The sequence below is a fragment of the Agelaius phoeniceus genome, chromosome 29 (assembly GCF_051311805.1).
Source record: "Agelaius phoeniceus isolate bAgePho1 chromosome 29, bAgePho1.hap1, whole genome shotgun sequence".
Lineage (NCBI taxonomy): Eukaryota > Metazoa > Chordata > Aves > Passeriformes > Icteridae > Agelaius > Agelaius phoeniceus.
The window spans coordinates 3031730-3048056 of record NC_135293.1 but is presented as its reverse complement, the minus strand read 5'-3'; the positions used below and the strand labels follow the sequence as shown (position 1 = coordinate 3048056).

The 16327-nt window shown below is 52.8% G+C and overlaps 2 protein-coding genes across 7 annotated transcripts in view; one reads left to right on the top strand and one right to left on the bottom strand.

The window, feature by feature from the left end:
- The first annotated feature begins 60 nt into the window (after positions 1 to 60).
- Positions 61 to 6646, top strand: HSD11B1L (hydroxysteroid 11-beta dehydrogenase 1 like). 5 transcript variants are annotated; one of them, XM_077191564.1, is made up of 9 exons: positions 194 to 524; positions 598 to 635; positions 810 to 905; positions 1544 to 1674; positions 2848 to 2959; positions 3335 to 3426; positions 5319 to 5412; positions 5717 to 5882; positions 6060 to 6646. In XM_077191564.1, the coding sequence occupies exons 3-9, from the start codon at positions 821 to 823 to the stop codon at positions 6244 to 6246; spliced, it is 867 nt and encodes a 288-aa protein (XP_077047679.1). In that variant the 5' UTR covers positions 194 to 524; positions 598 to 635; positions 810 to 820; the 3' UTR covers positions 6247 to 6646. The 5 variants fall into 5 exon arrangements, with proteins under 5 accessions (XP_077047678.1, XP_077047681.1, XP_077047679.1 ...); XM_077191563.1 differs by lacking the exons at positions 194 to 524; positions 598 to 635 and adding an exon at positions 61 to 152 and having other exon boundaries at positions 658 to 905; XM_077191566.1 differs by lacking the exons at positions 194 to 524; positions 598 to 635 and adding an exon at positions 61 to 154.
- A 177-nt stretch (positions 6647 to 6823) lies between these two features.
- Positions 6824 to 16327, bottom strand: part of CELF5 (CUGBP Elav-like family member 5) — a 40227-nt gene continuing 30723 nt past the window's right edge. For both annotated transcript variants that reach the window (XM_077191560.1, XM_054650090.2), the window contains exons 7-13: positions 12612 to 12756; positions 11853 to 11999; positions 11590 to 11652; positions 11419 to 11502; positions 10088 to 10231; positions 9828 to 9992; positions 6824 to 8960 (exon numbers count right to left, since the gene is read on the bottom strand). In XM_077191560.1, the coding sequence (XP_077047675.1) occupies positions 9865 to 9992; positions 10088 to 10231; positions 11419 to 11502; positions 11590 to 11652; positions 11853 to 11999; positions 12612 to 12756 (711 nt within the window). In that variant the 3' untranslated portion in view covers positions 6824 to 8960; positions 9828 to 9864. The remainder of the gene's footprint in view (positions 8961 to 9827; positions 9993 to 10087; positions 10232 to 11418; positions 11503 to 11589; positions 11653 to 11852; positions 12000 to 12611; positions 12757 to 16327) is intronic.

Genomic DNA, 16327 nt, shown 5'->3' with positions numbered 1-16327 from the left:
GTGAGGGAGTGAGGGGCTTGAGAGGGACGGGCAGGGCAGAGCAGGGCTGAGCTAAGCAGGGCCGGGCAGGGCTTGAGGAGCGTGAGCGGGACGGACAGGGCTGAGGACGTGAGGGGACGGGCAGGGTCGAGCCGAGCCGAGCCGAGCCGAGGGTGTGAGGGGGCCGGGCAGTGCTGAAGGGGCCGAGCGGGACTTGAGGGATGTGAAGGGGTCGGGCAGGGCTGAGGCTGTGAGGGTGTCGGGCAGGACTTGAGGGTGTGAGAAGAGTGAGGGGGCCGGGCTGGGCTGAGCCGAGCCGAGCTGAGCCGAGCCGGGCTGGGCTGGGCTGAGCTGAGCTGAGCTGAGCTGAGGGGCGTGAGGGGGCCGAATGTGGCTCCTGCGCCTTTGTGGCGCTGTACCCGCCGCCCGTGTTGTCGCTCGCTGTCGCAGCGTGGTGGCGGAGCGGCTCATCCCGCTGCTCTTCCTATCCAGACACGGCTCCGTCCTGTGGGCTCTGCCGCCGCCTCCCTCCCGCTGCTTTGAGGTCACTGCTGCCAGCTGTCGTTAGTCTTTAATGAATTAAGAGCTCTCTAAGATTAGACACGAGGGTTTTTTTTTCTCTGAGTGCAGAGGGCTGTGGGAATTGCCGGTGAAAGGTAATTTTTATTTTTGACCAAGGTGGCTGTGGCTCCCGGGTGAGAGACCCCTCAGGTGGGTTCTCGGTTCTACAAAAGCCTCTCCCAGGCTGGCTCCAGGCATCAGAGGAAGGAGAACACGGTATTATTTTGGCTGAAGTGCTCAGCTTCAACGCTTCACTTTGTTCCTCACAGCTTGGAGGGAAATGAAGCCAATTGGAAAAGTGCTTTGTGCTACAGGGGTTGTAGCTGGGCTCATCGCTTTCTTCTGGAAAGACGACTTTAACCCAGGTAGGCTTGCCAGGGGGATGATTTCAAGCTAAAATATAAGTCACACAAGGGAAGAGGTTGAATTTCCAAATTTGAATGATGGTCTCATTCCTGCCCCTAGTCTTACTAGAGTTGGTAGCCCCACAGCAATGTTTCATTCCCCAAAATAAAGAGAAACTTGAAACAAAGAGAAAGATGAAATGGTCTAAGAGCAGGGATCCTGCTGTCTCTGTGGGGGGAAAATGGCACTTTGCTACTGCCTTGCTCTTTTTATGTTTTGGTTGTAAATTCCTTGGTTCCAATTCAAGAACCATCTCTAGAGGTGTGCAGTGCCTGGCCCAAGAGGGCTGATGGCAAAGAGTAGATGATATGCAGAAGGAGCATAGCCTGTTTTTCTGGTTTATGTTGTACAGCTTCTCAGAAGGTGAAAAACAACTTGGTTCTTGAAAGATTTTGGTCTAGCAACCCAGGCTAGGCCCTGTGTCATCATCATGCCATTGCATCACCAGTCCTGCCCCTTCTAGTTTTGCAGAAGCACCAGGAATTTTGAGCACTCAGGTGCATCTTTCTTCTTTAAAGCTCTGCCAGTAGTTAAGGGCAGCTCCTCTCCTGCTTTCTTCACTTATTTCTGTATCTTTTATTCTCTTTCCCATAACAAGAGAGCCTGTCTGGTGCCCGTGTTCTTGTGACTGGAGCCAGTGCTGGGATTGGAGAGCAGATAGCATATCACTATGCCAGATTTGGAGCTGAAATTGTGTTGACTGCCAGGAGGGAAGCTGTGCTGCAGAAGGTAAGAACCTCATCCTTGTATGGGGGAAGACATGAGAGATTCAGGCTTTTACCAAACCAACAAAAAAATGAGTTGTCAGCATAATAGATTTTCTTTCAGAACTGTGAAGTATAAATCCAGAAGAGAATTTGGCCTGTACAAGAAAATACAAATACAGTATTTGTATTTGTACAAATGCCTGAGCTTTTAACTGCCTGAACATTTATTTATATGAGGGGATGGTGTGAAGCTGCATCAGGGAAAGGTCAGGCTGGACATTGTTCTCCACTGTGAGGGTGATGAGTCCTTGGATGAAGATCCCCAGGAGCAGTGGTCAGGCACCAAAGCTGTCAGAGCTCAAGGAACATCTGGGCACACCCTTAATGATAAGGTTTGGTTTAAGGAGTCCTGTGAGGAGCAGGGAATTGGATTTGGTGATCCTTATGGGTCCTCTTCAATTTGAGATACTCCATGTTCTACAGTTCCTGAGCAATATTGTGCAACTTTTCAGAGTCCAAATTGTTTCATTTGTAGCTGTTTTGTTAAAAACTCAAGACTTATTGTAGGTGAAATGCCTTTTGACCAACTCAAACAGATGAGACTTCTTCATCTTTATGAAATGGGGCAATATTTAGAAAGAGTAACTCTTCAGTTGTGGGGATGTGTAACTTCCAAGGAAAGTTCTTGACTGTGAAATGGTGCCAAAGGTGAGCTGGGGACAGTGAGCATAATAATAGTTCCTAATGACTGGAAGGCATTATTCCAGCAAAAAGCTAAAACTGCATATCATTGTCAGGCACATTCACACACTCAACATAGCAAAGGAATTATGAAAGATGAATTCTTTTCCAGTTATTTTGGAAAAAAAAGAGAAGAACTTAATGTAAAGCATAATCCTTGTTCCAGAAGATTGCTCCTGAAGAAGATTGGATTTTTTCCAGTGAATCTTGATCCTGTCCCAAGCAGATTGTTTAAGCAGACAGTTGAATAGAGGGAACCCTTTGCAGGATGCAGCTTCAAAGTCTGGATGCAGAATGAGCTCTCCATGGCCCAAACAGCAATAAACTTTAAATTAAGGTGTGTGTGTGTCTCTGTCCAGAACTGACTTTCAGTGACTGCAGCATGTGTTTCATGGTGCCCTTTCCCCCAATCTTTTTTCAAATATTAAATCCTTGGGGTGTGTTCTTTTTCAAGGTGATGGAGAAATGCCTGACACTCGGAGCAAAGAAAATCTTTTACATCCCTGCAGATATGTCCTCCCCTTCAGAGCCTGACAGGGTGGTTCAGTTTGCTGTCCAAAAGCTGGGTAAGCATCCTGAGCATCTCTTTGGCTTTCAGGTGTGTGCACAGGTCTCATCCTAGTAGGAGAGAACTGAGAAAGGTGTTCAGGACATAGCTGTACCACCAGAGCTAAGTTCTGCTCCTGAATCACACTGAAACATCATTTCAGGGGGTTCTTGTCAAAGTCAAACAGTTTTCCTTTCAGTTCTACCCCTGAGGAGCAGCCAAAGCTGCTCCCAGATGAGCACATGCAACCTGTCTTCATCACATGTAACCTGTCTTCATGGTAAAGCACTTCCCTCCTTCTGAGGGAGTGGTTGAGCCCTCCTGGCATTTCTGAGCTCCCTGGCTGATGGTCAGGGAGGGGCTCCTTGTGTCACTGCTTCTTCTGCTGTCCAAGGGGGCCTGGATTACCTCGTGCTGAACCACATCGGCACCAACCGCTTCCAGGAGTGGGCTGGGGATGTGGAGTACACGCGCTGGCTCCTGCAGGTGAGGCCTCCCCGCTTCCCTGCAACCTCTGTGCTCCCCTGAACCTCCCTGCTCCCCTGAACCTCCCAGCTCCCCTGAACCTCCCAGCTCCCCTGAACCTCCCTGCTCCCCTGCAGCCTCTGTGCTCCCCTGCAGCCTCTGTGCTCCCCTGAACCTCCCAGCTCCCCTGAACCTCCCTGCTCCCCTGAACCTCCGTGCTCCCCTGCAGCCTCTGTGCTCCCCTGCAGCCTCTGTGCTCCCCTGAACCTCCCAGCTCCCCTGAACCTCCCAGCTCCCCTGCAGCCTCTGTGCTCCCCTGAACCTCCGTGCTCCCCTGCAGCCTCTGTGCTCCCCTGCAGCCTCTGTGCTCCCCTGAACCTCCCAGCTCCCCTGAGCCTCCCTGCTCCCCTGAACCTCCCTGCTCCCCTGAACCTCCCAGCTCCCCTGAGCCTCCCTGCTCCCCTGCAGCCTCTGTGCTCCCCTGAACCTCCCTGCTCCCCTGAACCTCCCTGCTCCCCTGCATCCTCCCTGCTCCCCTGAACCTCCCTGCTCCCCTGCAGCCTCTGTGCTCCCCTGAACCTCCCAGCTCCCCTGAACCTCCCAGCTCCCCTGCAGCCTCTGTGCTCCCCTGCAGCCTCCCTGCTCTCCTGCAGCCTCCCTGCTCCCCTGAACCTCCCTGCTCCCCTGAACCTCCCTGCTCCCCTGCATCCTCCCTGCTCCCCTGCAACCTCCCTGCTCCCCTGCAACCTCCCTGCTGCCCTGAACTTCCCTGCTCCCCTGAACCTCCCTGCTCCCCTGCAGCCTCTGTGCTCCCCTGCAGCCTCTGTGCTCCCCTGAACCTCCCTGCTCCCCTGAACCTCCCAGCTCCCCTGAACCTCCCTGCTCCCCTGCAGCCTCTGTGCTCCCCTGAACCTCCCAGCTCCCCTGAGCCTCCCTGCTCCCCTGCAACCTCCCTGCTCCCCTGCAACCTCCCTGCTGCCCTGAACTTCCCTGCTCCCCTGAACCTCCCTGCTCCCCTGCAGCCTCTGTGCTCCCCTGCAGCCTCTGTGCTCCCCTGCAGCCTCTGTGCTCCCCTGAACCTCCCTGCTCCCCTGAACCTCCCTGCTCCCCTGAACCTCCCAGCTCCCCTGCAGGTGAGGCCTCCCAGCTCCCCTGAACCTCCCAGCTCCCCTGCAGCCTCTGTGCTCCCCTGAACCTCCCTGCTCCCCTGCAGCCTCCCTGCTCCCCTGCAGCCTCCCTGCTCCCCTGCAACCTCCCAGCTCCCCTGCAACCTCCCTGCTCCCCTGCAGCCTCCCTGCTCCCCTGCATCCTCCCAGCTCCCCTCCAACCTCTGTGCTCCCCTGCAGGTGAGGCTTCCCCGCTCCCCTGCAGCCTCCCAGCTGCAGGAGTGTCGGGGGTAGCACGGTGGGGATGGATGGAGACGAGAGATCTCTGGAGCCAGGTCAGCAACTTGGGGTTTATTGGGGTTTAAAGGGCCTGGGTGCAGGAGCTGCCAGCTCAGAGCAGGCCTGAGAGAAGAGAGGGGTAGAGAGGGTGAGAGGGTGAGAGAGTAAGGGAGTAAAAAGGGGCAGGAGAGCAAAAGGGGTAAGGGAGCAAAAGGGGTAAGAGCGTAAAAGGGTAAGAGAACAGAAGTGTAAGAGAGCGAAGTTCCTGTTACAATAAATTTTCTTCACTAACCAATCTAGTACAATATGCAAATCTTATAGCATTCACATACAGCCTAGAAGAATCATTACATTCTAAGAATCATTATGCAATGTTTGCCCCCATCTTTAGAGATGATTTTTCTCATTTGATGTTTGAAAAGGCAATTCCAAACCACGCTCCTTTACATTTCTGACCACTCTATTGACTTTCTTGGCTCATGCTTCCAAACCCTCTTGCTTTTTCCATGTCTACATTGATCATTCCAGGTGAATTTTGTGAGTTATGTGGCTCTTGCAACAGCAGCTCTTCCCACCCTGGAGAAGAACAGAGGTGCTCTGGTGGTTGTTTCTTCCCTCACAGGTTGGTGACTTTACCTGGAGTAAGTGCTGGCCTTGTGGAAACAATGATTCCCAGTGCTGTTCATATTTCTCTGTTGTTCAATTCCTAAACCCATTTTCAAACTGTGCTTTTCATAGTATATAATAATATTATAACAAACACATAATAATATAGTAATATGTATTTTAATATACTTACATAAAGGGAGACTCACCTGAACAGAACATGAATTGAGATAGAGTATGACAGAACCTGCATCTTCTCTCCATGGGTCCTCCTTTCACCACTTTCCTGGGGTTTTCCATTCTCTCTTTCCCCTTTCCAGGGAAAATGCCCACTCCCTTCACCACTTCTTACTCTGCCACCAAGTTTGCTCTGGACGGATTCTTCAGCTCCCTGCGCCACGAGCTCATCATGCAGAACAGGGATGTGGCAGTCACCCTGTGCATCCTGGGCCTGATCGACACTGAGTCAGCCCTGGAGAGCACCAGGTGTGTGTTTGAACACATCTCTCCCTGAAAACACGCAAAGAAACGCACCCAGCTCTGTCTAAGAGGCTGTGGGGAGACTGCACCTGCCTGGCACACCCAGGGCTGCTCGTTATGGACCAGGAGCAGGCGGAGCCCTGTGCAGTCAGGTTGGGGTGACCCGTGCCCGTTGCCTTGCAGGGGCAAAGTGTTCATCAGCGCCTCCCCCGCTGCCGAGGCCGCGCTCGCCATCGTCCGGGGCGGAGCCGCTCGGGCGCCCGAGATTTTCTACCCGCGGTGGCTGCGGCAGCTCTGCTGCCTCTGGGCTCTGTTCCCCAGCAGCGGGAACCAGGTGCTGAGGACTTTCTACAACTACAGCAGTGCCTGAGGGATGCCCAGGCTCCTCCTACAGCCCTTTAATGCCATTCCTGCCATCCCACCCAACCACTGCTGTCGCTCAGGGGCAGGGCAGCAGTGCTGCCAGAGTCCCCTTTTCCTAAGGTGCCTCGTGCTCTGTCACCCTGCTCCAGCCAGGCTCCTGCTGCTGCTGCCCATCAGTCAGAGACCCTGCCGTGCTCACTCTGCCTCAGCCTTCCTCCCCTCCTTCAGCCTCACCCTCATGTGCTTGGGCTGCATCCAGCCTCTGCTCAGCCCCAGCTTTAACCCTGCCTGCACAGGAATGGCTCCAGCTCCTCCTCCACTACTTCATTTCGGATACCATGAACCCTCTTGCTTCCTCTAAGTAGAATTTTTCTCTCTATTTTAATTAAACAAGTTTTGAATGTGTTGCTGTTATGTGTTGATGTTTCCTCTGGGATGAAACATTGGTCCCCTGGACTCTGTGGGCCAAGGCCTGGTGCTGACCCCATGTGAACTGGTAAATCAGCCCAGGGCTTTGGCAATGAGTTCAAGTGTAAGCACTGCCTAAAAGCAGGTACAACCAAGAATATGAAGTAGAGTCACAGTTACTTAGCAAGTAAAACTTTTATTAAATAAATTTAGGATTTTTTTTTGACCAGAGTGAGGAATTTGACATTGACAAAGCTTGTATCGCACCTGTAACATTGTACAGTCACATCAGTAACTGTGATGGAAGAAACTGTAAATGCTTGTTTTAAACCAGCTTGACCTAGGATTCCCAAAGTCCTTTTTTTTTTCCCATTTTGCATTTGTTCATATTTTTTCTTTTTTTTTTTTTGTTTTGTTCAAAATTAGACTAAGTTTAAACTTCATGAAATTACTTGTAGCAGAAATAAAGTACATTATACAAATCACATACATAATAGATGTTAAGTATAAAAATGGTATTTACAATAAGTAAACATGGACTATAGAAACACACAGACTCTCACAGCTTCATTCACCTCTCATAAACTCTCAGCATCAGACACAGAAGGGTGGTTGAGGAGATCTGAAGGTACTTAAAGGGCTGTGCCACAAACACCTGAACAAAGGGCAAACTGGAGGAGAATGAGAGTTGGCCGAGATTCTCCAAAATCCCCATAGCTCACTTCAGTAGCAATTGCACCAACTTTGCCCCACCAACTCTCTTGTCCCTATTTCAATGTGCTCACACACCCTCACACACACACCAATGTTTGTGGTACCTTATCAAACTCTGACTATTGAAATCGTTCATTCCTACTCACTCTGGGGTTTGTTGGTTTGTTCTGCCTTGCTTTCCTTTCCTTCCTTTTGTAGAAACTTGAAGAGACTGTTCCACACTGTTCAAGGGATGTGCCTTGTCAGGATGACACACACCCCCCACTCCCAGGGGATCTTTTAAATCCAGTTCTGAACTACATTCTGTGCTTTAGAGTTTGTGTATATAGTGTACAGAGCTGTCCCTACATATATATATGTGTATATATATATGTATATGCTGCATAATGTAGAATCTGTCTCTTGGAGGGGGTGCTGGGGGGAAAATCCCAGAATGGAACCCTCTCTCATCCCATTTTCCTTGCATCTGCTGGGGAAAGCTTTGCAGTGGGTGCATGAGGAGAGTCCTCCTGCTGAATGCAGAGGGAGAAAACATCCTGTGGCACCTGGCAGAAAGTGCCCAGTGCTGGCACCGACACAGGGAGGCAGTGTGAGCCCCTGGGAGCCTCCTGTGCATCTGCTCACGCTCTCTCATCTCCTCCTGCCTTCACCAGGAAAATGCAGTTGCCATGGAGAGCTGTGCAGCACGGATCTGTGCCATGTGTGGGGAGGCAGTGCAGCTCCTCTCAGTAAGGGACTGGTTTCCTGTGCTTTCAGCCTGATCACCGAGTGCTCAGGGCAGGGGCTGGCACCACATCCCAGGAGCTTTTCCTGCAGAAGCCCTTGGAAAGGTAAGACAGAGCTCTCCAGATCCTGAAGCAGGCTGGTGCTAAGGTGGGTGAGTGACTCAAGCTGAGCAGCTGACTGTGCCCTAATCCTGGAGGAATGTATTTCTCCTTTTTGCTCATGTTGAGCAGAGAGATGTGCTCTCCCTCTCTCTCTCTCTCTTTCTCTCTCTCCCCAACCCACCCCCAGCTCCCTCTCTCCAAAATGTTCAGGCCTATCTGCAGTTCATGCTGAGAAGACACTGTTGCAAAGGCAAACCCCTCATTTCCAATACCTCTTGCAAGCAGTCACTCTCTGAATGGAAAAGTTTGGTCCTGTGAGCTAGTTTAAAAAAAAAATAGACTGTATATATTTATAGTTATCTATGAAAGGGCCAGAAACAGAGCAGGAGGGAGGGAGGGACGGAAATAAATTTCCAAACATCACTGCAGTAACCTAGAGACACACCATGGGTTTGCTTGGTCCATGTTCTCCAGCCACACCCCCAAGGAAGAGCTCCGTGCCCCAGGGGCTGCTGGTTTGCTGGTCCCTTTGCTTTGCACCACGTTAGCAGCAAAAATGCGAGTCCAGGCGTGGCAAGAATCTTCCTCCTGGGCAGATATTGAGCCTTCTCTTTAATTGCATGTCTTGGAGAGGAGGGGAGGAGGAAGATGGGGTGGGAAAGGTGGGAAGCCGAGGAAGGAAAGGGGTGGTGTCAAAAGAGTCGATAAATTTTACTGGCCTCTCTGAAAATCAACCTGAAGCAGAAATTCTTCCTCTGGACTTTCCCTTCACCTGAACAGAAATGGAGGAGGGAGGGAATTGGGAGATTAGGAGGACATCTGTGCAAACCTCAGGCTTTGAGCTGCTGCTTAAACACGGAGGACTCTGACCCAGATCAGATCAGATCAGCCCCCCCCTGCTTCCCATCTGTAGGCTGGCAGGAGCTGGCTCTTGGACAGCAGCCCTTCAAGGGTCTCACCTTTTCTCTGCTTTTCTGGGATCCCTGTGAATCATGGGATTGTCTCTTCTCACCCCAGAAAGCATTAACTTCAGGGCCCATGTAACAGCTGAAAACTGCTGGGGTTTAATACCTTTTTAGGCAGTCAAAAGCTTTTTGGGAGCAGTTGGACAGCACAGAAAAACCTTGCTTAGTTCCTGTGACCTGTTTGTGCTCTATCTGCCTGTCAGGGCACTCACAGGCCTTGATGAACTTGCCCAGCCCCACCTGCACTGCCCACACTGCCCACAGCTCCAGGAGTCTCCTCACAGCCCTGTGCCATCAGCCTCTGTCTGACACAGTGTGGAAGTGCCAGTCCCCAGCTGCCCATGGACCTGTCCTGCCCATGGATCTCATCACTGACTCCAACCCCTCCTCCATGTTTGTTATTGTCACTACAGACCTGCCTGGCCATCACTGAACTCTGATCCTGTTCACCTTCCCCAGACCTGACCCTGACCTTGACTTTCTGGCTTGGCTTTGGGCTTGCCCCCTTGCCACAGATTTCCCTGACTGATGATTGCTGAACCTGGCCATCATCTCCAGGCCTGCTCTGGTCACCCTGTGCCCCACCAGCTGTCACTGCCTCCACTGCTGGCCTCCCACTCTGCAGGGAGCAGCTGGGGCCTGGCCAGAGCTGTGCCCTGCTGGGGACACTTTACCTGTGCTGCAGAAGTGACTCCTGCTTGCTCACTGCTGTCAGTAGGGGTGGTTGGCATCCTTGGGCCGTTTCAACTGCACCTTCAAGCGTTTCATGCCAATCTGGAAGCCATTCATGGCCTGGATAGCAGTCTGTGCACTGGATGGGTTGTCAAAGCTCACAAAACCTGAAGGAAGGACACAAGATGGGTGACAATGGCACTGTTGGTGCCATGCCCAGTGTGTCATTGTTACTGACCACGCTTCCCTTGCCTGCACTTACCAAAACACTTGCTCTGGTTGGTGGCACGATCCATGAACACCTTTGAGGAGATGATATTGCCAAAGGGCAGGAACATCTGCATCAGCTCGTTGTCTCCAAACTCCTGGGGGAGATGGTAGATGAAGAGATTGCAGCCTTCAGGACCTGCAGGTGTGGGGGTGATGGAGAAGGACAAAACAGAAAGCCCCCAAAGGGCAGGGGAAGAGAAATGGGCTCAACTCACAGCACAGCACTGGAGGAGAGCCCTAGCACTGCCTCCCTCTGCTCTGGCCTCCCCTTGCTTGTCCCTGCCACTGGTCCATCAAGGGATCTGAGGGCTCCTGAAGAGCAATGGGGAGACTCTATACAAAATCAGGGTTTCTGGAGAGCAGATTCTCTTTCAAAGCTTGCCCAGTTCCTACACAGGGTGTAGGGACTCTGTGAGTGTCTGGGTGCTGTTCTGCTGGAAGGAAATGAGCTGAGGTGAGAGCTCACAGCTGTCCCAGTCCTACAGCTGCTGCTGCAGCACTCCCTGCAGCACTGCCTTCAGTCCAGAGGCCACAGCCTTAACTGGAAACCTCCTGGATTGCCACACATCCAATTTATGGACCTGGTGCTGTGCACTCCTTCACTTGCTGCTCCCCTGCTGACACTTGCTCTGCCAATCAGGTGCAGAGAGAGAATGCCTTTGTCCCCAAATTCTATTCAAGCCAGTTTTGAAGTAAGTTGAAAATAAATTCAGTAGGTTATGAAGGCTGAAAAGAGAGGAGAGCACATTGCAGAGGCTGGTTTGGCTGGCTGCACTGTGGTTCTGGCACCAGCAAAGAGGGGATGAGCTCTCTTTGCACAGGGAAGGGGCTCTGTGAGCCTGTCCCTGCTCTTTCCACAGGGAAGGGGCTCTGTGAGCCTGTCCCTGCTCTTAGCACAGGGAAGGGGCTCTGTGGGCCTGTCCCTGCTATTTGCACAGGGAAGGGGCTCTGTGGGCCTGTCCCTGCTCTTTGCACAGGGAAGGGGCTCTGTGGGCCTGTCCCTGCTCTTAGCACAGGGAAGGTGCTCTGTGGGCCTGTCCCTGCTCTTGGCACAGGGAAGGTGCTAACTCTCATCCCCTTTGGCATGGAAGGTGTTCCAAGGCCTCCTGCCCCTTTGCACCTGGCAGCATCTGGCCAGATGTGAGGTCAGGACACATCCTGTGATCCTTCCCACTCACTGCAGACACGTGGTTGTTTCCATACCCCAGCTCCAGTGGACAAAAATCAGGGCCATCTCCTCTCCCTTGGCTCTGTTGTGCAGCTGATGAGCTCCACAAACCCCACCCACCCCTCTGGCCACCCCCATTCCAGTGTGATCCTCACCTTCTCGCTGCTGCTGCTGCAGGATGGGAGGCTGCTGGGGGATGCTCTGTGCAATGGGGGTGATGGTGGTGGTTGGATACACAGCTGTAGCCCAAGGAGACAGAACAAAGCATTTACCTGAGGATCTGGTCAGCCACACAAGGGCCTGAGGGAGACAAGGGAAGCTGGTACCTGCATACTGCTGAACTCCTGTGAAGGCTGGGTGCAAAGTCTCTGCTACTGAAGGGCTCTGGGCTGCAGAGAAAAACACAATCAGAAGCACAGCAAAGGAATCACTCGTGCATTCTGTGTATTTTTGTGTTGTGTTGTTTCCCACCCTCGCCCCCAAGTGAGTCTCAGTTTCTGTCTGGGAAGGAGCTACAAAAATGTGGGGAATCCAGAAAAGAGGAGCTAATTGCAGTTCCTCAGGTGGGGTTTTTTACTGCTCTCAATACCTGAATATGGCACAAGGCCATTGGTGTAAACTGTTTCCAAGGTTGGATGCCCATTTGGGAATGGTACCACTCCAGTGAATCCATTGGAAATGGGAGCCACCAGTCCTGGCATGGCTGCTGTTCCCAGGAGAGGTGGAGAATGTAGCCCTGGAGAACAAGAACAGAGGACAGCCCATGAAAGTCAAGGTCCCACAAAGCCCCTGCTCCCCCCTTGCACCTGCCTGGCAACACTGCCGTGTCTGAAGCCATTAATGCTTCTGTTTGGCACATGGAGATGACAGACTGGTGCTGGAGCCTTCACAGAATGAAGAGGCAGCACTAGTGGGAAGAGTGTGAGAAGATCTGCCAGTCCTGAGTGCTATCAGAGCTTTGGGGGAACATCTTTGATCTGGGTTTGCACAGCACCAGGCAGGACACAACCCTGCTCTGACAGGGCTTGAACCCCACATTCATTATTGCTATGGATTATTGAAGATCAGGAACAGCAGCACTGCTGAGCTGAGCCAAGGGCAGTGCTGGGAACCCAGGCCTTTACAAAAGCTGCAGCAAGAATGCACAGCCACAGGGCACGAGGATGTGCTGAAGTGTGAGGCTGTCAGAGCATTGCAGGGATTTGTGCAGAGACTGCTGCGCTCAGAGGCTGCACTGCTGGAAAGCAGCGAAGTTAAAGCAGCTGCTGAGCTGGAGCTGCAGAATTGCCTGACCTGGGGGGGCCCTGAGAGTGCTGGGCCAGGAGTTCCCTGCTGGGGGAGGCCTCACCTGACGCTGGTGCAATGGGAGTGGCCGGCAGCCCGTTGAGACTGACGGCCCCGATCTGCTGGATGTGGCACGGCGAGAAGGCGACGCCCGGGCTCAGGTAACTGCCGTGGGAGGTGGAGAGAACCGTGGTCTGCTGCTGCATCAGCTGCAAGGCAGGAGCAGGCAGTCAGGGCCTCCCTCTGCCAGGACCCTGCCGAGCTGGGGGAGGCTGTGCACGCCAGCCTGGCTGGCACCTCCCCGGGGCTGCCACCTGCGCTGGAGCTGCCCCCAGCAATGCCAGAGCTGCTGGGGTGGGCAGTGGTGGCTCTGATCCCCCTGACACCACCAGAGCTGCTGGGCTGGGCAGTGGTGGCTCTGATCCCCCTGACACCACCAGAGCTCTGGGGAGGGCAGTGGTGGCTCTGATCCCCCTGACACCACCAGAGCTCTGGGGTGGGCAGTGGTGGCTCTGATCCCCTGACACCACCAGAGCTCTGGGGAGGGCAGTGGTGGCTCTGATCCCCCCGACACCACCAGAGCTGCTGGGGAGGGCAGTGGTGGCTCTGCTCCCCCACTGCCAGGGCCCTGCAGCCCTGTACTCACACAGCTGCTGTCCCTGCCAATGTAGGACACTGAGAGCCACCCCTGAGAGCCACCCTGTGCTGCAGGCAGGGGACACAGCTCAGGGGGGCACCCCAGATGCCAGGGACATGGCTGGGCACCCCGATGCCTCACTCTCTGCATGGGCCAGCAGCCCTGAGGGGTTGTGGCTCACTCAGGCACAGGGCAAGGGCAGCAGGAGAGGCCTCTGGGGCTCTGAGAGCTCCTGCAGAGGGGAGGGAGCAGCTCAGGGCTGTGCCCCTGGCACCCAGCAGCATCTCCCCACTTGCACTGCCAGGCACAGGCCCCTCTCCCTGTCACTTCTGCCAGACAGTGGCACTTTTAATAACACAGCTTTGCCTGGAGGAACAGGGCCCAGATCCCTCTGCTTCTGCCCAGCCTCCACGAGCAGATCCTGCTCTGGCACGGGCACAGCTCTGTGCCAGGCCCAGTTCTCGTGCCCTGCTTTGCCCTCAGAGCTCTGGAGCCCTGAGCTCAGGCTGTCCCCTGGCACATCAGCTCCTCGTGGTGCCATGACCCACCTGCCAAGGCAGAGATGCACAGTACACAAGGAAGGGTGGGAGGGTTGGGAGGGTTAAGAGAAGAAAAAAATCCTCCTGGTCCTATTTGACCATCAGTGGGAGCATAAGATGCCCTCAGAGTGCAGAGGCAAAAAAGACTTGGATGCCAAATGATCCAGCCCTTTATCAGCTCTGTCCTCACACCCAGCAAGAAGAGCAGGGGAGGCACAGGCATGGCTCAGGAAACCTGAGCTCCTCAGGAGGAGCTGAGGGCTGACACAGGGGGCAAAACCCAAGGAAACACCAAAAATCTTCCTGACATTGCCACACAAACCCAGAGCTCTCCAGAAGCCAGCCCTCACCAAGGGCTGAAGTCAGTAAGGCTCAGCTGGAGGATCTGCTCTGCTAACTGTGAGAGGTTTGTGGCCAGCTACACCTCCCAGTCTCCTCACACAGCAGCTGATCATGGCTTTAGCACCAAAGAAAGAGGGATTTCATGGCAGGGCTGCCTCTGTAAGCTGGAACCAGCCCAGCCATGGGGTGCAATTGGCTGGAGCCCTTTCTGGGGATGGGTGAGTGCTCCCCAGCCCATCCCAGGGCAGGGCTCAGGGGCAGGGGGACAGCACAGGGGTCACTCCTGTGCCACTCCAGACAGGACAAGCCCTGGATCCACCTGGGCTCCCTGGGCTCCCAGTTCTGTGTTCCACCAGTTCCTGCTCCTGTCCCTGCTCCAGAGTGCAGGAACCACCACATTTCCTACTCACTATGTGAATATTGATCTTCTCTTTCCTCATTTCTGTGCCACACTCTGCCTGGACCAAGGCCACAGCAGCACCAAACAGGCACTCTGGAATTGCTCTCATCACTTACATAAAATTACCATAATGAACCATAAGAGCAGAAATAAAAGGAGGGAGGTGTGAACAAATTATGATTTGTGTTTGGAACTAATTGATTTATGATATACAAGACATATTCAAGCATTATAAGCACTTAGTAAATTGCTATAGTTTCTTTTTTAAGACTTCAGGCCTCTTTTGTATTGATAATTTTTTTTTTCAGCTCCCAAACATTTCCCTGAGTCCACCTGAACTGACTTGTTGAATAAAATGAACTCATTTACAGAAGCACCTGGGATCAAAATCTGATTTAAGCACTGAAATAAACTGATTTCAGATGCTTGGCCAGTTGTACTTTCTAGATGAGACTTTTCCATACAGTTTCAGCTAACATGCACTGTTTGACATTTTAAGCACCTTATTTTGCATATTTGCATAGATCTGAATAACTTTAGACTAAACTTACTGTATGACTATTTCATGTTTGAGATAGATTTTGAAGAAGAAGGTTATTAATATAAATTTAAACCAGACAACTGAAAACAAAACAAAAACAAACCCAGGCTCCAAACTTCTTCCTAAACCCCTGGGGACCACTTTGGCTTGGAAACTCAGCAAATCCTGTGGGGACAGGGAGAGGAAGCTGCTGGGTATGAAATTATGGCCACAAGAACTGTGATGCCTCTGATGCACCAGTTCACCCCAGCAGCCCTTGCTCCTGTCAGTCTGGTTCAGCCACATCCAGAATGGTCAGAAAGGTCAGAATCCAGAACTGTCAGAATCCAGAATGCTCAGAATGCTCAGAATCCACAATGCTCAGAATCCACAATGCTCAGAATGCTCAGAATGCTCAGAATCCAGAATGCTCAGCTGCATCTCCCAGCCCTGGAGGGACCCTGGGTGCAGCATTTCCTCCTCCAAGCCCAAAATGAGGAAGGCTTGAGGGATTTTGGGCTTTCCCTGAGCCCTGGCTCACCAGAGGTCCCAGCTGCCAAGGGCTGCCCATGGCAGAGCATTTTGAGGAAGCATAAGGAGATTCAGCATGGAAATTCCTCTCTTTTGCCCCCACTTTCAGAGATGTCAGTGGAATCCCAAAGGGCTGATTCCCTCTGATGGTGTGTGAGGACTGGCTGGGAAACCAAAGATGGGGATGGCGCAAGAGGAGAAAGAGTCAGGTGTGAGGTCAGTGCCTCAGGGGAAAAAATAGAACCAAACCCAGTGGAAAGTAAAAGGAAAAGAAGGAAAAAATCCTCAAAAAGTGGGAGACAGGCTGAGTCTTGAGTCAGGGGGAAAGCCAAAACAGAGTCACAGAGGGAAGGCCAGTGAAGAATCAGAGAGAGACACAGCAGCAGACACAGCTGAGGAGAAAGGAGATGCAGACAAGCAAGGAGGCACAGCTGAGACCTGACTGCCTGCTCAGCACCAGCAGGGGCCCTGGGGACTAAAGGCTGAGTCTGGGAGCTCTCCCTGCTCTTCCTCCTATCAGCTCAAGCTGATAAAGCAGCTCCTGGCACCAAAACCTCCCTGTGTGGTCCCTCCCTGCCTCCACCACCGAGTCTGGGCCATCTCTAGGGCAGCAGGAGACACACCAGGATCATCAGCTCATGGCTGCTACAATCCTGCCCTCAGGTGCAGCTGGCTCCTGGGCTGGACAGAAAAGGATCCTGGCAAAAGGGGGTGCCTGGTCACAAAGGGCTCTTCAAATAATCTGTGTTGGATCAATTCTTTGTCTGGCTTGTCATATGCATTTCCTTTTTTTCTCATCCATACTCTTGCC